This window comes from Schistocerca gregaria, chromosome 7, assembly GCF_023897955.1.
Source record: "Schistocerca gregaria isolate iqSchGreg1 chromosome 7, iqSchGreg1.2, whole genome shotgun sequence".
Classification (NCBI taxonomy): domain Eukaryota; kingdom Metazoa; phylum Arthropoda; class Insecta; order Orthoptera; family Acrididae; genus Schistocerca; species Schistocerca gregaria.
The window spans coordinates 301,377,194-301,404,143 of record NC_064926.1 but is presented as its reverse complement, the minus strand read 5'-3'; the positions used below and the strand labels follow the sequence as shown (position 1 = coordinate 301,404,143).

The window sequence follows — 26,950 nt, the reverse complement described above, 5'->3', positions numbered from 1 at the left end:
TGGAAGCGTGCATTCGTCATCGCCATACTGGCGTATCAACCGGCGTGATTGTATGGGGTACCATTGGTTACACATATCTGTCACCTCTTGTTCGCACTGATGGCACTTTGAACAGTGGACGTTACATTTCAGATGTGTTGGGACCCGTGTCTCGTGATGACTGGGTGTTGTGTGATGTCGTTAGGTTAGTTAGGTTTAAGTAGTTCTAAGTTCTAGGGGACTGATGACCATAGATGTTAAGTCCCATAGTGCTCAGAGCCATTTGAACCCGTGTCTCTACCCTTCATTCGATCCATGCGAAACCCTACACTTCAGCAGGATAAAGCACGACCGCATGTTGCAGTCCTGTACGGACCCTTCTAGATATAGAAAATGTTCGACTGCTGCCCTGGCCAGAGCATTCTCCAGATCTCTCACCAATTGAAAACGTCTGGTCAATGGTGGCCGAGCACCTCGCTAGTCTGAATACGCCAGTCAGTACTCTTGATGAACTGTGTTACCGTGTTGAAGCTGCATGGGGAGCTGTACCTGTACACGCTCTGTTTGACTTAGTGCTCAGGCGTATCAAGGCCGTTATTACGACCAGAGGTGGTTGTTCTGGGTACTGATTTCTCAGGATCTATGCACCCAAATTGCATGAAAATGTAATCACATATCAGTTCTAGTATAATATATTTGTCCAATGAATACCCGTTTATCATCTGCATTTCTTATTTGTGTAGCAATTTTAGTGGCCAGTCTGCTGTCTCCGTTTCTCTTTTCCTCTTACCCTAGTGCTGAATTATCGACTGTGTGTTCGATGCCTACTGATTGCAAGGCACACGCTGAAACTCTGGAAATTTAACACGTAAGAATATATGAAAATCTACTTCATACTCCGCAAGCCATCTAGAGGATACTTCTGGTACCACTAACTGATCCCCCACCCCTCTTCTTTCCTGTTTATCTCATGATGGCGAGTGGGAAGCCTGAGAATTATCTCTAATTTCTCGAATTTTCTTGTGTAGTTACTCCTAGTTGTTGTATGATAGATGCTATTTTCAGCAATTTGTCATCAATAGTGTAGTAGTACAGTAGTGGATTTCTTTTATTATTTATGGGCAATATGTTAAATTTATTTACGTTCATGGTCAACTGCCAGAGCCTGCACCATTCACCTATCCCCTGCAGACCGTTCTGTAAATTGCTACTGTCTTCTGGCATTGCTGTCCTCTTACAGCCAACATATCAATCTGTGAACAGTCTTAAAGAACTTCCGACGCTTTCTGGTAGATCATTTATATATACATAAACTGTGAACAGTAACGGTTCTGTCACACTTACTTACTGAAGGAAGTACGTTTACATCTGTCGCTTTTGTTGTGTTAAAAGCAAAGTGCTGAGCTCTGTGTGTAGGAAGTCTTGAATACAGTCGCAAATCTGGTCCTATATTCGGTAGACTCATATTTTTTTCATTAAATGTCAATATCATATACCTTCCTGCAGGCAAGAAGCACAGAATCAACCTGAGCGCTGTTGTCTACAGCGTTATGGATCTCTTGGAGGAAGAGAACGAACTGAGTTTCGCAAGATCTCTGTTTGCGGATTGCATGTTGATGTTTGGAGAGGAGATTTTTAGTTCTCCAACAGCGTCATAATTCTTGAACACAAATATGTTCCATAATTCTGCAACAGATTGACGTTAGCCTCTGTCCCACGACCCTTCTAGAAAACGGGAATGACCTGCGCTATTTCCCAGTCGATAGGTACCCTTCGTTGTTCCACCGATCTACAATATACTGTTGCTAGAAAGGAAGCAGTTCTTTCGCATAGTCTCTGTAGAATCTTATACATTTGTGTTCACAAATTAAGGATAATGCTAATACATGGTGAAACAAGGCTCTGGTGGGCGGTTTGTGGGTTTAAATCACCTCGGGGTATGACCATGCGGTGCATTTGAACTGCGGTCGTCGCACGGTGGCTCTGGCAGCAGTCCACATACGCAGAGGTGGATTGGTGCATGTAAGAGTGCGGTGCAGCCAGTAAGTGCGTAGACGTTTTCAGACGTGCTAATGATGACTGTGTGTTGAAAATGGCTCAAAGAACACATATTGATGACGTTATGAGGGGTGCAATGCTAGGGCGACTGGAGGCTGGTCAAACACTTGAGGTCGTAGCACGGATCCTCCGTGTGCCACAAAGGGTGATGTCAAGATTTTGGTAACGATTCCAGCAGACAGGAAACGTGTCTAGGCGCTACAGTACGGGACGTCCACAGTGTACAACACCACAAGAAGACCGATATCTCACCACTAGTGCCCGCAGACGGCCGCGGAGTACTGAAAGGAGATTTGCTCGGGACCTTACCGCAGCCACTGGAACAGTTGTCTCCAGACACACAATCTACAGACGACTGAACAGACGTGGTTTATTCACCCGGAGACCTACAAGATGCATTCCACTGACCCCTGGTCTCAGAAGAGCCCGTAAAGCCTGGTGTTAAGAACACAGTACATGGTCATTAGAACAGTGGTCCCAGGTTATGTTCACGGACGAGTGCAGGTATAGTCTGAACAGTGATTCTCTCCAGGTTTTCATCTAGCGTGAACCAGGAACCAGATACCAACCCCTTAATGTCCCTGAAAGGGACCTGTATGGAGGTCATGGTTTGATGGTGTGGGGTGGGATTATGATTGGTGACGTAGACCCCTGAATGTCTTTGACAGAGGAACTGTAACAGGTCAGGTATATCGGGACGTCATTTTGCACCAGTATGTTCGCTTTTTCAGGGGTGCAGTGAGTCCCTCTTCCTCCTAATGGATGATAACGCACGGCGCCACCGAGCTGCTATCGTGGAGGAGTACCTTGAAACAGAAGATACCAGGCGAATGGAGTGGCCTGCTGTTCTCCAGATCTAAAACCCATCGAGCACGTCTGGGATGCTTTCGGTCGACGTATCGCTGCTCGTCTTCAAACCCCTACGACACTTCAGGAGCTCTGACAGGCACTGGTGCAGGAATGGGAGGCTATACCCCAGCAGCTGCTCGACCACCTGATCCAGAGTATGCCAACCTGTTGTGCGCCCTGTGTACGTGTGCCTAGTGATAATATCCCATATTGATGTCGGGGTACAGGCGCAGTTAACAGTGGCGTTTTGTAGCACATGTGTTTCGGGACGGTTTTCTCAGCTTATCAGCAATACCGTGGACCTACAGATCTGTGTCGTGTGTGTTCCCTATGTGCCTATGCTATTAGCGCCAGTTTTGTGTAGTGCCACGTTGTGTGGCACCACAATCTGCAATTATCCTTAATTTATTAGCATGAGTGTAGGTATCTCAGATGGTCTAGATGCCTTTGCACTACTAAGCGAATGTGCTTGCTTTTCTGCTCTGCGATCGTTCATCTCAGTATCTGCCATTTCGACGTCCGTATGAAGAAGGGAAGGAGGGACCATGTTACTATCTTGCACGACAAAACAATTTTGGAAGACAGAATTCAGTATTGCTGCTCTCTCGCTGTTACCTTCAGTTTCGATGCCTCTATAGTCACTGAATGAATGAACAGAAGATTTCGAACCGCTTACTGTTTTTGTGAAGTAGCAAAACCTTTTAACGTTTTCACTCAGATCGGTCGACAAAATTTTACTTTCAAAGTCACTGAAAGCTTTTCTCATTGCTCTTCTTACATTCGTTTTCGCTTAGTTCAGGTTTTATATTCAGCTAGCTACCGACTTCTCTTGAATCTGTGATGACGCTCTCTTTGGTTACGTAGTAGTTTTATAACACAGCTATTAAATCACGGCGGATCTTTCCCATACCTTATGACCTTGCTCGAAATATACTTGTCTAAGGCATATTAAACGCTGCTTTTGAACATTTCCCGTTTGTGCTCGGCATCTTCGTCCTCAGAACCAAATATGTGGTGCTGACTGCTTACATACGAGTACTCTGCAGTCTTGTCAGTCTCCCTAAGCAGAAGATTTTCCAACCTATCCCAACATGCCTTGTAAAAAACGTGCTTGTAGTTCCTAACATAGACCTACGACCGCTCATAGCTTCCCCAACGTTAACTGATTAGATAACTCGTCAAGGATACCAATTCACGAATTACTACGGTTTCCAAAAAATAATATTTTCTATTCTTCTGGTAGGGTAGAAACAGTGGTTGTAACTATTCGTAATAAGAACTTATCCTTACCTTCTTGTGCACAAGACCAATGATTCCGTGATTTTCGTCTCCTAGTATGTTAGACTCCGGCTTCACCACTTCGTAGCTGAAGCCCAACTTATGCTTCAGAATATCCACTATCTCAAAAATGACTCCTTGTCCAACCAGAGCGCCGTCAGTATTATTGGTCAGCGTCAACGGAGGATTCTGAAACACAAGAGAAAGAACAGTACTCGTCATATCAGAAATAAAAAGGAAAAGAATATCGCTTCCGAATGTGTAAGTCCAGATATACCTTTTAACAGAGAAAATCACGAAAAGAAAAGAAAACGAGGAAGAGAAGTTAGTAACACGTAGAATTTATGCCTTTACAGTTCGTCAAGTAGAAAGCAGCAAATAAATATTTATAAAACATTCCAAACGCAGACGATTACTTACTTCCAACGTCCCTATTCTGATAGTCTTCCCCTCCATTAGCTTCGGTGTTCGGAGGATGCATCCGGGATCCGGCTCACCTAGGTCAGAAAATTAGAATTATATTAATACCGTCAGCTGCTGACGAGCGTTGATATAGATCAACGGGGACAGGTGAAAATGTGTTCCCGGACCGGGACTCGAACCCGGGATCTCCTGCTTACATGGCAGACGCTCTGTCCATCTGAGCCACCGAGGACACAGAGGATAGTGCGACTGCAGGGACTACCTCGCGCACGCCTCCCGCGAGACCCACATTCTCACCTTATATGTCCACACACTACATTCTTAGTGACCCACCCCAACCCACTTATTACTCGTGGAAGACATTCTTCCAAGTCCCGTAAGAGTTCGGGGAATATGTGTCCGAAAGAACAGACACCATATCCATATAAGTATATAGCGCAGAAAAGGTAAAGAGTGAATATTTTTATTGGCATTAGAACTATCCCGATTTTACGCTAGCCTTACAACATAAATTACTTCGTTATTTGTTCAAGTAAATCGGAAATTCATTATCGCTTTATGCATTTTCCACTGTGTGATTCAAGTGATGTCGACAACATAACACAGATTTCGTGGACGAGTCCTTCGCAGTGCGCTGATATGATCTCACTTGCAGATTAGAACTATATGCCAGAATAGGCATCGCACTCTGACCATTACTCGAGATCCGAAGGCGGCACGGAAGGGCCTAGGTTCGAGACCTGTTCCTAATCAGTTTTAATCAGTCCCACAAATACTCATCACTGCCAGAAAAAGCATTAATGTCTGTTATTACCTTCAAAAATGTTTCTCATCTGTTAATAGTGTTTCTGGTAAAATGCCTATTCCGCAGTGTAGTATTTCAAATTTGTAATTGTCGTCATCCAGAACAAATGATATGAATGGAACTATATGTAAAAGAGAATTCACTGTCAATAAACTACCGTGCGGCAAAGACTTAGTGCTACTCTAATGAGTCAAAACATTATGGCCATCTGCTCAGTAGTTTGTTTGTCCGTGTTTGGAACGAAATACATCAGTGATTTTGCATTGCATCCGACAATTTGTTGCTAGATTTGTGAAGCTATGTGGCATTAGATGTTTACTCAGAAGTCGTGTAATTCTTGTAAATAAAGAGCCGCTGATTTGCGTACGCAGTGATGGCGCCCGATAGCGACCCAGATGGGTTTCATAGGATTTATATCAGGCGAATTTGGTCGCTGAGACTTCAACGTGAGTTCACGGTGATACTCCTCAAGCCACTGTAGCACGGTTTTGGCTCCGAGACACTGACAATTATACTGGTGAAAGACGATATTGCCGTCGTGGAAGACATCAAGCATGGAGGGATGCCGGTGGTTGGCAGCTGTCAGTGTGTCTTCGGTTACTACCACAGGTCGCATATAATCGCAAGAGAGGCTTCTTCACAACGAAACAAAGCTTATGCATTGCAATAAAACCATTATTTTTTTCGAATGATACGTAACGGAAGTAAATGATGGCATAACCTCACATTTACGAATACGATACCAGTCATTCTTCATCAGCCATGGTGCGAATCTGATCGGTAAAGTGCTAAGAAAGTAGTAGTAATCTGTTGCTTTTCTAGGCTACAGCCACCTTACCTTCGGGCACCTCCATCTTGGTGCCATTGTGCAGGTAGTTGGAACATACGGTGGTTACCACCATCTTTAAGACGGACGAAATATTCATACTGGTGCTCTCCAACTTCGAAGTAGTCACTTGCTTCGAACAGTACTTCCCCTGTGGGACAAACAAACAAAGGAATACTGTAGAGAAAGTACTGTTCAGTATACTTAGAGCCTTATGAAGTAATGACATCGTTTAAACATTAACAAAAGACCTTATAGGCGGAATATGTTGTGAAATCGTAATGTTGGTCTTTTCCGTTTCAGGACAACAGCGATGCTATGTGGCTGTTGTGACATAATTTTATAAATTTGCCTCGTTCCACGCGTCACCGCCATTTATCATTTAAGTAAAATTTCCTGCACTGGGTCGTAATTGCTCGGCTGCTGCCGATCGCAGCTCTTTTAACAACTAACCTAAAATTACGTCATATTAATAGCAAATCCAAATGTTTCGTGACGTACATCAGTAACTACAGCATATTGTATCTTGGTATTTTCTGGTTTGTTCAAAATGTTCAAATAATGTGAAATCTTATGGAACTTAACTGCTAAGGTCATGAGTCCCAAAGCTTACACAGTACTTAACCTACATTATCCTAAGGACAAACACACACCCATGCTCGAGGGAGGACTCGAACCTCCGCCGGGACCAGCCGCACAGTCCGTGACAGCAGCGCCTGAGACCGCACGACTAATCCCGCGCGGCTTTCTGGTTTGATTCAGACATAACACGATGCACACATATACATCCTGAATATCAAGACATGAAGCCTATTCACACTTTCAGATATTCGAATATAGGGATATTGTAACATCTGTGCCTAATAATGGGGTTTTTGAGGGTTTGTTAAGTAGTTTACACCGTATGTGATATTTCGAAATATTGTGTGCTGTAAATGAGGGTTCCTGAAGTCGAAGCAGGCCGTCGGAATATCCGGCTATATTCACTTGGATAGCTAGATCTACATTTATACTCCACAAGCCAAATTATAGTGTGTGGCGGAGATACTACTGGTACCACTATACAAGGTGTGTGGGAAAAATAATGAGACTGGCAACACTGTGAGCGATCTGGCAACTCCTGTTCTACTTGAATACACCGGTGTGTTCATTCCTTCCAGATACTCAGTCCGAGTTTCATATCCGTATAGCTATCATGAGATTATTGAGAGCTCCATCAGTGAAGTTGTGTTTTTGTCATGTGTTACGAGAATGGAACAGGGGATTTTAGAGCAACGTTGTGCCATCACGTTTTGGCTTAAACTTGAGGAATCCGCAAGTGTGACCTCTGAAAAGTTGAAACATGCTTATGGAAAACATTCCTTATCAAGGACGCAAGGTTTTCGCTACCACAAATCATTTTTTTGAAGGGTGACCATGTGGTCTGCCGAGCGCTGTTGGCGAGCGAGGTGTACTCAGCTCTTGTGAGGCAAACTGAGGAGGTACTTGATTGAGAAGTAGAGACTCCGATCTCGGAAACTGACGTACGGCCGGGAGAGCGGTGTGCTGACCACATGCCCCTCCATATCCGCATCCAGTGACGCCTGTGGCCTGATGATGACACGGCGGCCGGTTGGTACCGTTGGGCCTTCCAAAGCCTGTTCGGACGGAGTATAGTTTAGGTTTTTTAGAACTTCAGCTTCAAAAACCGACGAAAACGTAGAACTTGTGCGTGCTCTTGTGAGGTTGTTCCTCCAGGACAAACTACCGATAGGTGCTTTCCAAAGATGTCTTTTCAAGGATCAGGAAAAGGGTGAATCGAGTGGGACTGAACATTTCAGACAAGTGTACGGTGCATCATGACAACACCCGATGTCACACGGCCACATACGTCATGGAGTTTTTGACCTCAAAAGGCATTCCGGTTATTCCACTACCCCCCTATTCATCAGATCTGAGTCCTTGTGACTATTTTCTTTCCCAGAAATTGAAATATGGCTTAAAATGGCGTCATTCTGGGACTCTGGAGAACATTCAAAAGAATGTGACCGACATTTAAAAGGCCTTACCAGTTGAAGTCTTTCAGCGCTGCTACCAAGACTGGGAACAACGACTTCGCCGGCGTGTACCAGCCGAAGGGAACTATTTTGAAGGGGCAATATTGCTGTTTGAAAAAAATAACAACTTTGGTGGATGAATCATCAGTCTCATTAGTTTTCTCACACACCTCGTGCCTTCCTCCTTTCCCTGTTCCATTTGCATAAGAAGAATGGCGCGTGGGAAGAGTGACTGATAAGGCCTCTAACTTCCCTGGTATTCTCTGTTCACGAGATGTGTATGGATGGAAGTAATACGTTGCTCATTTTTCCCCGTGATGCGTAACGCCTCTCTTGTAGCGCCTGCTATTGGAATTTGGTGACCATTTTGGCAACGCTTTCGCGCCGAATAAACGATGCCGTGACGAAACGCGGCGCTCTTCGTTGGAGCTTCTGTATCTCTTCTGCTGATCCAACCTTGTAAGGCTTCCAGACTTCTGAACAGTAGTCAAGAACCGATCGAACAAGTGTTTTGTAGGCGACTTCTTTTATGGGTGAATTACTTATCCTTAAGATACAATCAGATTATGTTGAACTGAATGAAAAATCATTACAAGAATATTAAATATAATATGACTATTATATGTACAAGTAATAGAATTTAAATGAAACTGTAGAGCACACACATAATCAACACGAGAAATACTGCCATTTTTATGTGTTTCACGACTACGTTGCACTTAATTTTAACACGGTTTCTTGTTTGTTCGTTCGGTACAAATTTTGTAATTTATTTTAAACTAAATTCCTCATGAGGCAGAGACTTGGAACTTCCAAACTTGCTCATAACTCGATGTCAGTGCAGTAATAATCCGCTTTCGTGTTTGGTGTGTGACGGAGGATACTTGATGTACCACTGCCATTTCCTATTCCACTTGCGAATGTTTCGTCGTAAGAACAGTTGGTGGTAAGTCCCCGTGTGAGCTAGATTTTCCAAAACTTTGACTTTCGAGGTGTAATAGTAGAAGGAACATGACGATAAACTGAAACAATCCAGAAATTTAGCACATGCCTCTATTGTAAGCTCATCAAAATGTTTGAAATCTATTGAAAAATATGACAAACACAAGACAAAAGAAAGAAAATAATAGTTTAAACAAAAAACCTTTCAACATAAAATGTTTTTAAAACGCAGAGGTCTAACATAAATTCTCCTACCTCCATACAGATTCCCAACCCCGCACAGGTAGTCCTTAAAACTTGAGCTTGTGAATTTTTAACAGCTATGAAAATACTTGAAGAATTTAAAACGATAAACGTGGAAAGCATGCAATACACAACTGATGCATGTTTCCAATTCTACAAATATTTTCATAGCTATAAAATTTCATAAGCACACATTTTCGGTACTTTCTGTACGGGGTTAGGAATCTGCATGGTGTTAGTTAAAATTATTTTACATTCTTCATTCGTGTTAAAAAGTGTTACATTAAAAAAAGTTTTTATTTAAATACGTAATTATCTATTGCAATATTGTTCGATTTAGTCTCGATGTGTTAGAATGTGCAATTCACGTCACTGCCCGTACTCTGGTGTTAGAAATATTTACTTTAACCAGCTATGGTTTTTAAGATGCTATATTAAGTGTCTGCTTTTGCTACGATGTGAATAAATTAGTTACAGTGCTATTTTAGTTGTGCTAACAACGCATATTTGGAAATTAAATTGAAAACATACATGAACCCAAGTGCCCACAGTCTTAGACGTGACCAGTGCCATTGAGAAAGATAAGTACGACCACATGGCATTAACTTGTAGTGTGTCCTGAAGTGTACCTAGGCAAGGTAAGTAGGGGATGAATATGCGAAACAATTATATGAGGGATTGTTTACGATATTTTCCTTGAATAGCCAACCGTACTCCACGCAATGCGATCTTATCGTAGAAAAAAGAACATTCATGTTCATCTCCCGTCGACGAAGTGGTCATTGGAGACAAAACATATGCTCGGACCTGGCATGAAAGAGGACGAAAATCGACGATGATGTTGTCATATAAAACCGTGTGATTTAGGAAAAATCAAGAGTGTGGCATACTGTATCAAGTGGGGAAGTTGTTTGTCATAGACAAAATATCATTATGATACAGTTCACTGACAGAAGTAGTTGCAGTAGACGAGCAGACATTGAGTACTCCGGCGCTTAATGAAATGGGATGTTTAGAAGCTGGTGACTGTGAGGCGCACATAAACAAAAGGAAAATCAAAATAAAATTGCGGGCTTCAGGTGCACTTAGACGTACTGTGTTCATTTGCAGGTGGTGTCACAGCCGCAGTGTGTGGGCTGCGTATGTGGACTTACTCTGTTCCCCCACGATATGGCGGAGAACCGGTCTGAGCAGTGAGTAGTACAGGATGATGACGAGGTGTTCAAGTTAAAGAACGGCATCACGAAACCACCACAGACAACCACATTCGGTCAAATGACTAACCTTAAGTCACCTACATATTAACAAAGTCATAAAAAAATTGTGAATGTCAAAATAATTAAGGTGAACTGGTGCATACAGTCCTCATGGGTATCAATACATCAGGTTAAAGGAAGTTTCCTTAGCGTCAAAACCATCATTATTATCATACATTAGTAAGTAATCTTTATGACTGTGTATTTAGAAAAATCTGTTAAAATAGCTAAGTTTTACAAAGAAATTGCAATAAAAAGGGAATCTTTTGGACATTACATCTTACGAAAAAGAAAAATAACGAAATGTTTTTAACCAAACTCTCAAAGTTTTTAGCCTAGTCTGAGTTTATCGAACATTTGCTGCGCAAACTGACGTAATCTTGGCACCTTCTTTATTATGTAAACAAAATTAACGAAGTTGCAATTTGTAATTCCCTATAAGGTGGTCTGTTTTACTGACTAGTGCATAGACGTAATTGCCCGAATAGCACGAAAATAGGTAGATGTACATGTACAGACAAACAAATGATTACAATTTCAGATAATTTGGATAATTTACTCAAGAGAAATAGGTTCACAACTTGAGCAAGTTAATAACGCGTTTGCAGGCCGTTGTGGCCAAGCGGTTCTAGGCGTTCCAGTCCAGAACCACGCTGCTGCTACGGTCGCAGGTTCGAATCCTGCCTCGGGCTTGGATGTGTGTGATGTCCTTAGGCTTAAGTAGTTCTAAGTCTATGGGACTGATGTACTCAGATGTTAAGTCCCATAGTGCTGAGAGCCATTTGAAACAATAACGCGTTGGTTCACTCTGGTTCTTACGCAAGTTGTTATTCCGCTTGGCATTGATTGGTAGAGTTACTAGATGTCTTCCTGAGGGATATCGTGTCAAATACTGTCCAACTGGCGAATTAGATCGTCAAACTCCCCAGCTAGTTATAGGCCGTGCCCATACTGATGCAAACGTTCTCAACTGGGGAGAGCTCCGGCGACCTTGCTGGCGAAGGTAGGATCTGCCAAGAACGAAGACAAGCAGTAGAAACTCTCTTTGTGTGCGGGCGGGCATTATCTTGCTGAAATGTAAGCCCACTATGGCTTGTCATGAAGCAACGAAATGGGGCGTAGAACATTGTCGACGAATGCTGTAAGGGTGCTGCTGATGACAACAAAGGCGTCTTCCTATCAAAAGAAATGTCACTCCAGACTATCACTCTTCCCACACTATTCGGTGTAAAAATATGGAACGAGCATCGGTGTGTTCTGGACTGTGTTCCGATCTAGTTTTCAGTGCGGCAATAAATTACTAAGGCCATTATGGACAGTTTACGGAATTGCATTTTATGACAATGTTACCGAATTTTCTACATGCGGGAAACTTTTTTTGCTATTGAAGTTAGGTGAAAATATTATGTGGAAAAAATCTGAACAATTTATCATATATTCATCTACTCCAAATCGGAACTCTCTCAAAGTTTGCGAACACGAGATAATTTTGGTTAAATATGGCGCACAACGGTCCACACGCGCGTCAAATACTCTACCACAGCGTTCGCCCATGCGGTTCCGTTACGGGGAACAGATCGCCACGTTTGTTACTGACCAGTTATTAATTTTTATGATCTGACTACTTATATATAACATAAAAAAATGAGATTTACTCAGTGGGAAAATGTGTCTTAAATGTCAACCGGTATTGGGAGAAAAAAGCTACACAAAAAATCAGTACCTCAGAACTGCGGCAATATTTACGAGACATTTTGAAAAGTAATGCCTCCGGTTTTTTTTTATGTGTAGACTCAAAGCTTTCTAAACGAAACAAACTTTATTAACATTCTACATCCTTGTTCTTTGTGTCTGTATATTTATTTATCAATAAACTCTGACGACGAACACATTCTCCCATCTACAGATCGTTTTGTTGATGCCATCACTGTAGGAAGTTTGGCTGTTGACGGAGCCACAGCCCTTCCTCTGCTTGCACCGCTTCGGCACTATGTAAGTAAAGTCCCAGAAGGTGTTCGTTATGTTTTGGGAAAAGTTGAAAATCGGGTGAGGCCATGTCGGGACTACATGTAGAGTAATCGATGACAGTGAACCTAGCGCGTAGGATTGTTGCAGATGTCGCAGCGCTCGTGTGCAGCCTGACACAGCCATGCTGAAGGATAGGGTGCTCCGTGTGTGGACGAACTCTTCGAACTCGAAACTCGTTTACAACACGCGCTTTCTCAAGTAGCGACATAATCACCGTTACAAACCGCCATGTTCTACGCTACAGTTCAGACCCCTCTAGTGGCAGAGGGCTGCAAATATGTAGGCGTCAAGGAAAAAGAAAAGAGTTTTCACATGAAAAATTCGGAGGTGTTACTTTTAGTACGCCTTCGTATTGTGTATGACGCAGACTGAATTCCTAACATGAACATTTCAGAAGTTACGAAATTATAATTTTACTATGTAGCTACATATAGTTGTCAATTACGCACTCCGAACATGCAGCTGAATCGTCTGCCTGTGCTTCAGTTCTGTGGTGGTAATGGAAGAACTGCACTGGCCTCACTCTCGTCGCTGCGACATATGCTTGAAATGTAAATAACAGATTTCAGCTATCAATCGTCCTTTTTAAATTTTATTGGCAGATCTATATTTCAGCTAGAAACTAGGCGTTCTCAAAGCACATTTTTGAACAGTGCATGTAATGCCCGTTGGTCGGGCTTTATCCACAGTTCATTGAATACTACTGCTTGCGGAAGGCGGAATCACAGAAATAGATAAATGCAATGTAAAGTGACTCGTTATTCTCTTTCAGTTTATACTGCCTTAAACTAATAGTTGCAGTGTTTCAGCACGGGAAAGGTAAATCTACACCAAAAAACCACAAGTCAAACAGGAAAATACCCAAAGACAGTAGTGAAGGAGCATATGATCGGCACATATTTCCCAGCCATCAAAGACGAAGAATAATACTAAGAAACTATCTGTTTACTGTGACGGTATCACTAAAACAGCGACTCAGTGTGACACAGGGTAATCGATAAGTGGAAACAGCTTGTTATAGTGAAGTGAGTAAAAAAGCGGTTTTAGATATTTGTATGTAGGACATCAACGAAGTACACAGAGGAGTAAAAATTTGCCAGTGCGAGTAGGAGCCGCGCACTGCGCGTTCCGTACAATCTTAATCATGTACGAGAATGTAGACAGTTCATCCATTCTTGGAATCGAGAAACTCGAACATTTTTACCTGTTATCGACATTGATACTGGCAAGACATCAGTTCCAGGAATTCCAAGATTTTCGAGAATGTTTTAATTTCAATCATGTAAATGCGACATACAATCATGCAGGAGGTACGTGACCACTATTAGAGAATAATCAGCAGTTTTGCCTTCAGGCTGGGTCTCAATGGTAAAAGCCAAAGATCACACGCGTTTCGAAATTTATCCATCATCACATATCCAGAAGCGATTACTGCACATGGATATGGCGTTTCGAGCTGAATGTGAAACAAAAATTCGCAGACTAAAGTCATTCCTTGCCTCATGTTTGACTTTCACCACTGCGGCCCAGCCAGCCAGAATCCAGCACTACTGACTGTTTTAACTTCAAGTTTGACTTCAGATAACAAATGTCAAAAGAAATATTTTTTTCGCTTGATGTAATGACAAAACAAAACTTTTCTTGTTTTTTCTTTACTTTTACTGTGAAACCTTGCTTCTTGCCAAATTTCATGATACTAGGACAACGGGAAGTACCCTATAGGTTTTGACGTATGAGCTTGCGAGTATCATAACATGTGACCTAAATGGCCGTAGCTTTTGGGTGCATTGGCTTAGCAGCTTACATTTATTATACCGCCAAGGGCCTATGGTCCTTGGTACGTGACGTTAATTTCAAATTAATACATCTACCGCTCCTGAGAAAAATGGATCTTAACGGGCGATAGGTGTAAAGAATATATAGAAGGGCTATATAACGGAAATGAAGGCAATATTTTAAAGTGGAGGAAGAAGTAGATGAAAATTAAGATATGATGATATGATACTACGAGAAGAATTTGACAGAACACTAAATACTTTAGTTGAAACGAGACCATTGAAGTAGATAATCTTCCCTCAAAATTATTGAGATCCAAAGAAGAACCAACCATGACAAAACTAATCCAACTGATGTGCACTATACACTGAACAGTCGAAATATTCTCATACTCCAGCAAATATACACTCCTGGAAATGGAAAAAAGAACACATTGACACCGGTGTGTCAGACCCACCATACTTGCTCCGGACACTGCGAGAGGGCTGTACAAGCAATGATCACACGCACGGCACAGCGGACACACCAGGAACCGCGGTGTTGGCCGTCGAATGGCACTAGCTGCGCAGCATTTGTGCACCGCCGCCGTCAGTGTCAGCCAGTTTGCCGTGGCATACGGAGCTCCATCGCAGTCTTTAACACTGGTAGCATGCCGCGACAGCGTGGACGTGAACCGTATGTGCAGTTGACGGACTTTGAGCGAGGGCGTATAGTGGGCATGCGGGAGGCCGGGTGGACGTACCGCCGAATTGCTCAACACGTGGGGCGTGAGGTCTCCACATTACATCGATGTTGTCGCCAGTGGTCGGCGGAAGGTGCACGTGCCCGTCGACCTGGGACCGGACCGCAGCGACGCACGGATGCACGCCAAGACCGTAGGATCCTACGCAGTGCCGTAGGGGACCGCACCGCCACTTCCCAGCAAATTAAGGACACTGTTGCTCCTGGGGTATCGGCGAGGACCATTCGTAACCGTCTCCATGAAGCTGGGCTACGGTCCCGCACACCGTTAGGCCGTCTTCCGCTCACTCCCCAACATCGTGCAGCCCGCCTCCAGTGGTGTCGCGACAGGCGTGAATGGAGGGACGAATGGAGACGTGTCGTCTTCAGCAATGAGAGTCGCTTCTGCCTTGGTGCCAATGATGGTCGTATGCGTGTTTGGCGCCGTGCAGGTGAGCGCCACAATCAGGACTGCATACGATCGAGGCACACAGGGCCAACACCCGGCATCATGGTGTGGGGAGCGATCTCCTACACTGGCCGTACACCTCTGGTGATCGTCGAGGGGACACTGAATAGTGCACGGTACATCCAAACCGTCATCGAACCCATCATTCTACCATTCGTAGACCGGCAAGGGAACTTGCTGTTCCAACAGGACAATGCACGTCCGCATGTATCCCGTGCCACCCAACGTGCTCTAGAAGGTGTAAGTCAACTACCCTGGCCAGCAATATCTCCGGATCTGTCCCCCAATTGAGCATGTTTGGGACTGGATGAAGCGTCGTCTCACGCGGTCTGCACGTCCAGCACGAACGCTGGTCCAACTGAGGCGCCAGGTGGAAATGGCATGGCAAGGCGTTCTACAGGACTACATCCAGCATCTCTACGATCGTCTCCATGGGAGAATAGCAGCGTGCATTGCTGCGAAAGGTGGATATACACTGTACTAGTGCCGACATTGTGCATGCTCTATTGCCTGTGTCTATGTGCCTGTGGTTCTGTCAGTGTGATCATGTGATGTATCTGACCCCAGGAATGTGTCAATAAAGTTTCCCCTTCCTGGGACAATGAATTCACGGTGTTCTTATTTCAATTTCCAGGAGTGTATAATAGTTCCAATACCAAAGAAAGCAGGTAATGAAAAGAGTGAATATTACCGAACTAACAGCTTAATAAGTCATAGTTCCAAAATACTGACAAATTATTTACAGAAGAATGGTAAAACTGCAGAAGCCGCCCTCGGGGAAGGTCAATTTGAGTTCCGGAAAAATTTAGGAATACCCGAGGCATTCCTGACCCTACGTCCTCCTTAGAGGACGGGTTAAAGAAAGACAAACCAACGTTTATGGCATTTGATGAAGGAATACTCTGTTTGAGCGTTTGAAGGTAGCAGGGATAAAACACAATGAGTGAAAGATTATTTATAACTTATGCAGAAACCAGATTGCAGTTGTAAGAGTGACAGGGCATGAAAGGGAAGAATTGGGTGGAAATGGAACGAAACATGTTTGCAGACTATCCGTGATGCTAATCAATCTATTCATTGAGCAAGTAGTAAAGAAAACCAAGGAGAGGGAATTTGAAGTTCAGGGAGAATAAACAAAAACTTGGAGGTTTGCCGACGAAACTGTGATTCTGTCAGAGATAGCAAACGACCTGGAAGAATTGCTGAACGGAATAGATAGTGTGTTGAAAAGAAATTCTAAAATGAACATTAACAAAAATAAAACGAGGGCAATGGAATGCAGTCGAATTAAATCAGGTGTCGCTGAAGAAATTAGGCGAGGAAATAAGACACTGTAAGTAATGGACGAGTTTTGCTATTTGGACAGCGGAATAACGTGATGGGCGAAGTAGAGAGAATAGGTATAGTTTGAAGATCATTTCTGAAAAAGAGTAATTTGTTAAAATATAATATAAGGTTAAGTGGTAGGAAGACTTTTATGAATATATTTGTATTGCGTGAAGCATTGTAAGAAAATGAGACGTGGACGATAAGAAGCTCAGACAACAAGAGAATAGAAGATTTTCAACTGTGGTGCTACGGAGGACGGCTGAAGGTTATATAGGTAAATCGAATAACTAATGAGGAGGTACTGAATGTAATTGCGGAGAAAATAAATTTGTGACATAACTTCACTATGGGATGGATTCGGCTGATAAGACACATTTTGAGACCTCAAGGAGTCATCAGTTTGTTACTGGAAGGAAGTATGGATGGTAAAAATTGTAAAACGACACCAAAGAATGGATATAGAGAGCAGGTTCAAATGACTGTAGGGTGCAGTAGTAATTCGGAGGTGAAGAGGCTTACACAGGCTAAAGTAGAGTCGAGAAACTGCATCAAACCAGTGTTGGACAGAAGACCGCAACAACATCAACAACAATATCAACATGGGTAGTAGATGAACCGTGGAGCTTGTTTGTTGAATTCCAGGAGAGGAGGCTGGGATGACCCTCTAATAGAAGGTGGGTGGATGACGTTAGTCAGAAGACCTTTATCCAGCAGTGACTGCTAATCATGCTGGTAATATAAGACCCTAGTTTTAAATTGTAATAGTGTGCTGTAATTGTATACTTCCACAAAGTAAGATCATATGTCGGTCAAATCCTCAGTCTGAGTTCAATAATGAAGCAGTATGCCATGGCGAAGCAAAACTATGTCATTGCCTTTTTGGCTTTTAAAAATGCTTACAGATCTATCGAGCACTAACCCTATTCTCTACACTACAAGAATTCGAAGTAGATAACAGACAAATTAGTTTACTTACATAATCTCTCGCGAACACTAAATCGAAACTTAAATTCCATTTGAAATCAGAACTGGAATTCCATAAGGAGATGGTGTCCCCCTCCTTCTCCTCTTTAAGTGCGTTTTCGGTAAAGTCATTAGAGAATGGTGCACTACAAAGAGCTGAACTAAAACAATAAATAACACTAGGCAGGAAACAAACAGTCGCTGACAAAGATGGAAAATCAGCCATCACCTCCTCGGAAGAGAGAGCAGGCAAACAAATCCGGACTTTCAAAACAGAGTTCATGACAAAATATCGAAGGTGCCACCAAATCGTTGAAAACAGATTTGTGAAAAGCAAAGTCCAAAAGTTTAACTACTTCGAAGAAGTCAATGAAATCAGTGGACTGACTAAGGAAGCAAGCAAAGCCAGAGGAGATTTCTTATCAACACTTCAGCGACACATACAATACAAAAATCAGTCCTCATTAACGCGAAAAGTAGGCACCATGCAGCTGTTATGGAGTAGCATTTTCACTCTTGAAGTAAGGGATGCTGAAAGAAGTGGAAAAAAGTGGTGAATCCATCAAAAAATTCTGGGATCCGTATAAAGAAGCAACAGAGAACATTATGAAAAAAATCCCCATGCATTCAGCCACAATCAGGACAAGCGAGGCCAGTTTGTTTAAGGATGTAAAAACAATGGAGGACAGTATTATGTTGGTGCATAAGTTCGTAGCGTTTTTGTTTTGCATGTTGGGCTGTTTGTACAGGTTTATTTATCGATAGTCATTTTTTTTGTACTTTACTGTTGCTATTTGGGTTTATATATCGTCATTTTGTCCTTTGGAGATAGACAGAGTGGAGCTGTGGACGCTAGAAAATTAAGTGCCAAATGGATCAAAATGGTTGAAATGGCTCTAAGCACTATGAGACTTAGCATCTGAGGTCATCAGTCCCTTAGAACTACTTAAACCTAACTAACCTAAGGACATCACACACATGCAAGCCCGAGGCAGGATTCGAACCTGCGACCGTAGCAGCAGCGCGGTTCCTGGCTGAAGGGCCTAGAATCGCTCGGCCACAGCGGCCGGCGCCAGGTGGAGAAATCGGAATATTTCCGACTTACTCTTCTGTTTGAGTTCATTATAGGGGTGACAGGAGCAGAGGTGGCCAGAAACATTTGCGCTGTGTTTGGGATAATGCCATTGGACAGAGCATATAAAGAAAATTGACATTAGTAACTCTCCAAGTTCAGGAAGACCTTCGAGATTTGATGGAGAACATTTAAACGCAATAATCCACAAAGATCCACAGCAGTGCGCTCGAGAAATGGCAGACGTATGAAGTGCGATAATTTGGCTGTAGTGTGATATTCTCGTACAATGGGAAACGTTCAAAAATCGGGTATATGGATACCGCATTCTCTAAGCCAAAGTAATACAAATCAGCGGGTGGCCATATGTGCACCTCTGCTTGCTCGTCATCAGTTGGCTCGTGAACAACATAGACCATACCTGTACTGTATCGTTGCTGAAGACGAGATGTAAACGAAGGTTGATCCCAAAAAAAGCAGCAACATCCCGTACGAGGACTTCCGCGTCCACAATAGATAACGTTATGCATCTGATGAAACAGCGACAGTGTGGTGTTCAACGATTGTTTTCCCCAGGTGTAACCATCACTGCTAACATTTGTTGTCAACAACTGAGACATCCTCCAGACGCAGTCCAAGAACAACGACCAGGAAGACTGCGTGAAGTGATGCTACTCCACGATAACGCCCGCCTGCATTCTGCTAGACCGAGGACAACACTATACGGGAGTTGGGAAGTCATTGCGAACCCACCTTACTCACCTGATATCGCGTCCTCAGATTTCCACCTTTTACTCTCTGTATCGAACAATCGCCAGGGAACTTCTTTTCCGGATGAAAATGTGCTCCGAAAATGGCTCGACGAGTTACTCACCTCAAACCACGTTATTGTTACAGTCTCGGACTCGTAAAGATACGCCACCTCTGGCAGACTGTTGTAGTTAGTGAAGAAGAATTTGTTATTGATGACTAAAGTCTCCGTTACATATATCTGTTAACTTATCATAAATCGCTACGAACTTATGCACCAGTTCAATTAATTAAATAAAAGAATCTTGCAATATTTCAGTTACAAAAAGAACAAAAATTATTGGCTTAAAGATACTCAAAAAGTTAATGGTGTGCTTCCGGGTATTCTGGCGAGGTATAGCCATATTGTGCACAATATTTCGACGACCGACTCAGCCGTTTTCTTTAGGTCCCGCGAGTTGCGCTGTTATGAACACTGGCAATCCGGACTCCAGTCAGCCTGCTAAAGTAACTGCACATCTCGCGGGACCTAAAGAAAACGGCTGCGTCACCGTCGAAATGTGCACAAAATGGCAACAACTCGTCAACAACCAGAAGCTCACTGAGAGGACACATACTCAAAAAGAATTATAAGAGATGAGCATAACTGAAGAAGATGTTGAAAGCAGAGAAATATTCTGATCAAAAATAAAAAAGACCTTCAAGATTTTTGGAGAGAAAGAGAGAAAACGTTGGAGAATCTTCGCCTAGGGACAAAAACAGCTGCACAGTGATAGAATGAAAAAATACTGGAAAGATACAAAGAACCTCGTTCGAGAGAACAACTCCTCTGAGTAATTCAGTCCTCAGTTGGCTGTATTCAACGCAAGAAGAAGAGGTTTAGTGAGTACAGGGCAAATGGCTTGAAACTTCGCCCTTTTTTCTCTTTAACGATTTTCGGCAATAATATTACGCATAGGCGCAGGTGACTTTGTTGATTTTGTAACGTGGAAAAACCACACAACAGCTGTGCACACGACAGGTTTCGGAACACTTAAATTTCCACCATTTTGTGCAAATTGTACGAGGACTATTCGGAAAGTAAGGAACGATAGGTCGCGGAACGGAAACTACAGTGAAAACAAAGCTGTTTTATTTGCAACGGTTAGCTACACCTTCCAGCTACTTCTCTACACAGTCGCCACTCAGATTTAGACATCTGTCGTAGCGTTGTACCAACTTTTATATTCCCTCGTTATAGAAGACAGCCGCCAGTGCTTTTCGACAATTTTCTACTCTGTACTGCAGCTCGTTGTCTGTGTCAAAATATTGTCTTCATTACCAGCGGTTCATTTGAGCAGAGATGAACCTCAGGGGTAGCCAGTTACGGACTGTATTGTCGGTGATCAAACACTTCCCATCGAAAACGCTGCTGGGCCATCTTCATTGATCCTGCAGAGGGCGGCCGAGAATAGTCGTGTAGAACGAACCGCATGACAGTTATGTATGTGAATTGCATAGTTTAAGGCGAAATTTTTCGCCATGCCCTCATTTTTGGCGGGAGACGCTAATTTCTAGCCATCTTTACGTTCTCATTGTGAGCTCAGAACTGAAGAGAGCGACATGATGCGATCGATGGACGTGCTAGACACAGTGCCCAACGCATATGTGCGAAGTTTCATCGGATTTTCACTGTATTTTCCATTTCGTGACCGATTGTTCCTTACTTTCCGAAAAAAACCCGTAATAACACATGACAATGGGAGTGACTTTTGGTGTCGAGTCTTAATGTCCACATTTTCGGATTTTTCTAGGTCCCTTTTAACTCTTTTGACACATAACCTTTGGTTCCATGACAATAGTGGAGTGAGGATGACCTCAGGTTGTTAAAAGATTTTATTTGCAAGTAACGTCCTATTCTCTCTTTTAATTTATTTTAATTCATTTTAGAACGTTTAGCCTCATAGTTCCTTATCTGACATTTCAGATCTGAGGATCCCCTCCCATGTTGTGTGACACAATATGTTGATTACTACAGTTTACATCAGATGATGGAACTTCAAGTGTTCCAAACCTTTCGTGTATACAATAAAAAACTGCATTAAGCAACAGTTGTGCGGTTTCTTCATTTTACAAAGCGGACTTACAGAGTTGTCGCTGCCCCATAAGAAGAACTCTCTGTAACTTTGTTGTGTGTTTAATACTTTTAACTCCTATATCAACCGACATATTTATGCAAAAAGTCAGATTAATGTGCTAAGAACTGTAAGGCAAAACGGCCGGAATTGGCTATTTGTTGCAAACATTGTTCTCATGCGAGGCTCCCCTTTAGACTGTTTATTTGTTTCCAAAAAAGCCGTTTACCTAAACGTGAGTATTAAACTGTCTCAAACTTATTTGCGACACTCTTTCTCGCAACAGCTGGCACAATGTATGTAAGACACATTTTATTTAAATTTTTATTAGATTTTGAATTATATGCGTTTATTTTATGTGATTACTGAATTGTATTTTGCTCTTTTCGTGTAATGGCTGATGAGAGAATGTGTGACGCCTTTTAGCCGGGACGCGCTGCCTGAATCTGTAGCGCACCGAAGACTATCGTCCTTCCGAGCAACGATCACATATTGTCCCCGCTTTCCCCTTGAGTCTTCGATCGTAAATTCTGTAACTTTGTTTATGGAATTGGTTTTGGTTGGAGTCCAGCTCTATCAGAAAGGCTTTTACATTCAAATGTATAGACCTTATGACACCGATAAATACTCACGGAATATTGAAAGATAACAAAATTCCTGCTCCGGAGCTGCATGTGTTATATTTTTTGGAGGAGATGAAAGTTAATTTTATCTAAAAATTATATTTCAACTTTTATTATCCCATGAAGCGTGGAGAGTAGTTTATGGTAAGTACCACAAAAAATTGGTAAATTATTTATACACTACAATTTAAATGTGATTTTATATTTTCGAACAGTATGCAGGGGTTCCGTACAGCTCAGCGGTGATTTAAGCGACGCTGTTTCAACAGATAATTCGTAGTTGCTACTCCTGCTCTCCACATCCTATTATATTTTCCTTCTCGCGCTCTAGAAAGCCGAACCTGCAATCTAAATTGGAAATTAATATTATTAGCCAATGAAAAATTTTGATACACAACAGATAATGTAGAAGATTGAGTGTGATTCTTTGCTCTCTGAATTGTTATGTGGTGTTCAACAAGCTTGGAGGAGATGAAAATGTAACACGTAAGAAACTACAACACGATCGCACACCAAAATCCATGGACAAATATGAAAAGGTTTTGGGAAGTCCCTTCTGATATGCTAGAAGATAGTTCCATTTACAACATAGACCAATAGGAAACACATTTTTGTTGCATATAACAATGGAGCGATGTTTGATAGCTCGACTTGCAATAATAGATTCAGGACGTCATACTTTGAAGCTGTAGCACATTTCTCAGAATTTATGCGAAAAGTTTCAACGCCAACAATAAGGAAGATTATAATGCTGTACAAGCCTTTTCGAGAGCTTTCGAATACCGATAAAAAAAATTGTTGTTTCCGTTTTAAAATATCATTGTTCCTTCAATATCTCAGTTGTACAAGAGTAGGGAGTATTAACACGTGCAACAAAATTACATGCCACTCTACCAACTACCGTTGGCCTATGATATCGTTTAGAAGTGTTGAACCGTTCACGACGTAAAAGGGTGCAAGTTTAAGTGATTCACGCTATATACTGTACGTAATTTATTATTGTTATTAGTGTGTATTCATCATTAATGTAAAACATCTTGTGTTATCTATGCCAATATGTAAATTGGAAAAGTTGTTAGGAAAAATCTCGAGGTCTTCACCGATTTACTACAAATTATTACGGACGCTGTAATAAACATTCGGACTAACATAGGCTACATATTTTTAAACAACAATGTATAGGCATTTTTTAAACCGTCTGCAAAAAAAGAAAGTGCTGTGTTGCGAAAATGTGTGCTGTTACATTTCCTGACTTGAAGTCAGTTCTAACTACAGTATCTTAAATGGAGTGGGTAAATCGGTTGGAATCATTGGTATACGGAGTATGAAAAAGATCTCTCCAGTGGGCTGTGTTGCTACAGTAGCTTTAACGATGTTAGTTCACGCAGTTTTGATCTGTGAACGCGTGACCTTACAAAGTTACAAACGATTCAGATCGCATGAGAGTATCCTAATTGTAGGCCGGTATGCCACAGTTACAACTTACATAATATTCAGAATTCTTGTTAAAACTGATTGCGAGAACGAAAAGAAATCAGCACAATGTTGTGAACACAACTTTTGTTTAAAACTACATATACAGAGAAACAATTTATCTAATGGTTTACACTCCACGCTATCGTAATTAAAATCGACTGCAAGAAAGAAGAAGAAAACAGCACATTTTCATAGTACAGCACACCGTTTTCATTATCGAAGCTGGTTTAAACAGAAAAACTGTACATTGTAATTTAAAAGAGTGTACAGCCTGTGTCCGTCCGAATGTTTATTAGAGTATCATGTGTAAAAATGGAGTAAGTCTGTCAAGAACATTTTCAGACGGTTTTCATTCATATTCTATACGATTTTTATTATAATTTCGAATACCATGCGTTCAAAGCAGGCGAAGTTGCAGCGAGGCGCTGAAATTTGGTTCTGACACAATTCCCAGGTTTACCCCAGATTATGACGTAAATATATCTAATTTTCATACGTATTTAGCAACTGCGAAACATCACCGAGTTCGGTAGTATTTTGAATTAGGAGAAGTTTTGAAAAACGTCTGTTAAATGTAAAAGAACACCCTACGCCTCTATTCTTCGGTATGAGAGTGGATAAAGTATTAACAGTACCAAATTTATCGAATATGCAGTACGTAAATATAATACGAGCACGTAACTGAGGGTCAGATCACAGATCCGTTGGTCTTCACTCCTTGTTGGTCTCAACTGTTTTATTTGCCACTGTTCAGGATATCCAGCAGCGGAAAATGAGTGCGTAGGTGGAAAGAGTGAAACGACCCTATGCTTCCTTCAAGCTCCTAGTTAAACAACATCAGTGGTAGTCACCATAACGAGGTGTGCGAGACTGTTTATACATCGAGTCAAGGCAAAGACATATCACGACAAATAAACAATGACCTGGGAAATAGCTGAATGTTAATTTTACTTTTTGTGCTGCGTTTCATATAACGCCCATATTACGTCTATAGTGATGATCACGAAGAGATAACAGTGTCTAATGTTTAATGCTATTTATAAACACACTATGTAAACACAAAACAAAGAGATTGAAGTTGCAGTGGGACCTACAGTAGCAGTAATTTTACTGAGTGACTATAGTCTGTCACACTGACTGTCGTAATTTGGATTAGAAAACACATTTATTTTGTCTTTCTCACTAGAACTCAATGTCGGACGCGCAGCCATTTTCAAGGGTGTGGCATAGCCCGTCAGACTAATTTGAGTTAGTGTCAAAACTTACGGACATTGTTAAAATGCAGTTGGGCGCATGGATTTTAACATGACACCAAGTGTTTCCTGAATAGCTGAATTATACTTGCAAAGTATTTTGCGTCACAGCTATTCAAGAAACGCTTCGTATCATGATGTTCATTTTAAAATCCGGATAATTGACTGTAATATCTACATTCGACGAGTTGTACCAAACACTTAAAAATGCCTACACTGTTTAAACTGTGAAATGTTGAAAAAGACAAATTGAAAGCGTACCCTAATTCAAGTTACGACACCCAGTGCTGCAGATAATTGTCATTCAAAATGATAAGAGTACATGAGTCACTGAGGAAGCGCCGATGTCGCCGTCTCACCAATCACGTTCTCCTATAAGCCGGTATAATAGCAATGAGAAACAGCATAGCATAGTACATGGCATTACGGGAGAGAAAAACGTAGGCAGCGACAGGCAGTAAGTATTGCGTTACCTGCTAGCGTTGCGTCGAGCGCTGGCGCTACTTTGGCCTCTGCGAAGCTTCTGGCGCCTGCCGCAGCGGCAACCTGCCATGCGAGCATGCGTATTCTGCCACCGCTCCGCCCCTACCACCACACCCAGTGGACTCAGCTCGTCATTAACTCGGTATGGTAAGGCACTTGTTTCTCTTTGCACGACATTTGCACCCACTAACATCAACAAGAATGGCATCTAGTTTTTAACCTGTAATCTTAGTCATTTCTCATCATTAAAATTACAACACTGGTTGCAAACCATGTAACGAAATTTTACTTATTGTGTGCATTCAGAAGAGTGGGAACAGCACATGATTAAACTCTCAGGTGATGTGTGAGTACTTACAGTGCGAAATTTAATACACATAGTTGTCATCCCAAATGGTCGGAATCCGGTAGCAACATAGAATGGGGAGTGGAAATGGTTGGGACTCTGGAGCGTAAACATATTTTAACACTAACACAAAATATTGTCAACCGCCTCTCACAGTTACCACTTTCAAGAAAAGCAAGACCAAAACGTATTTACAGGATAAACGAGAACTCTACCGACAAACTTTGTGAGGTGGTAGAATGAACCAAAACAAGAAAAAATATCCAATAGACAAGGACTCTAAAATGTGTACCTCAAGAACTATGAGAATTTGTTCGTTTAACTGCTGTGATACACACCTCTTCTACTGAAAACTCTTTGCTTTCCGATTTTTCGGAAGTGGTAGTGTGGACCAAAACTCGAAAACAAAGTCCAGTGGACATGGGCTCTAAAGTACCGACCTGAAGACCTGTTGTTGTTGCGGTCTTCAGTCCTGAGACTGGTTTGATGCAGCTCTCCATGCTACTCTATCCTGTGCAAGCTTCTTCATCTCCCAGTACCTACTACAACCTACATCCTTCTGAATCTGCTTAGTGTATTCATCTCTTGGTCTCCCTCTACAATTTTTACCCTCCACCCTGCCCTCCAATACTAAATTGGTGATCCCTTGATGCCTCAGAACATGTCCTACCAACCGATCCCTTCTTCTAGTCAAGTTGTGCCACAAACTTCTCTTCTCCCCAATCCTATTCAATACCTCCTCATTAGTTATGTGATCTACCCATCAAATCTTCAGCATTTTTCTGTAGCACCACATTTCGAAAGCTTCTATTCTCTTCCTATTTATCGTCCATGTTTCACTTCCATACATGGC

At 42.1% G+C, this 26,950-nt stretch overlaps 1 protein-coding gene and 1 non-coding gene across 2 annotated transcripts in view; both read right to left on the bottom strand.

Moving 5' to 3' along the window:
• Positions 1 to 25,779, bottom strand: part of LOC126282044 (ionotropic receptor 93a) — a 139,084-nt gene extending 113,305 nt beyond the window's left edge. Inside the window, exons 1-4 of the mRNA XM_049981461.1 lie at positions 25,742 to 25,779; positions 6,231 to 6,369; positions 4,585 to 4,661; positions 4,177 to 4,353 (exon numbers count right to left, since the gene is read on the bottom strand). Coding sequence (XP_049837418.1) covers positions 4,177 to 4,353; positions 4,585 to 4,661; positions 6,231 to 6,318 — 342 coding nt within the window. The 5' untranslated portion in view covers positions 6,319 to 6,369; positions 25,742 to 25,779. The remainder of the gene's footprint in view (positions 1 to 4,176; positions 4,354 to 4,584; positions 4,662 to 6,230; positions 6,370 to 25,741) is intronic.
• On the bottom strand, positions 4,746 to 4,819 carry Trnat-ugu (transfer RNA threonine (anticodon UGU)). Its single transcript has one exon. It is a non-coding gene; the product is annotated as a tRNA-Thr (tRNA).
• Positions 25,780 to 26,950: the final 1,171 nt, after the last annotated feature.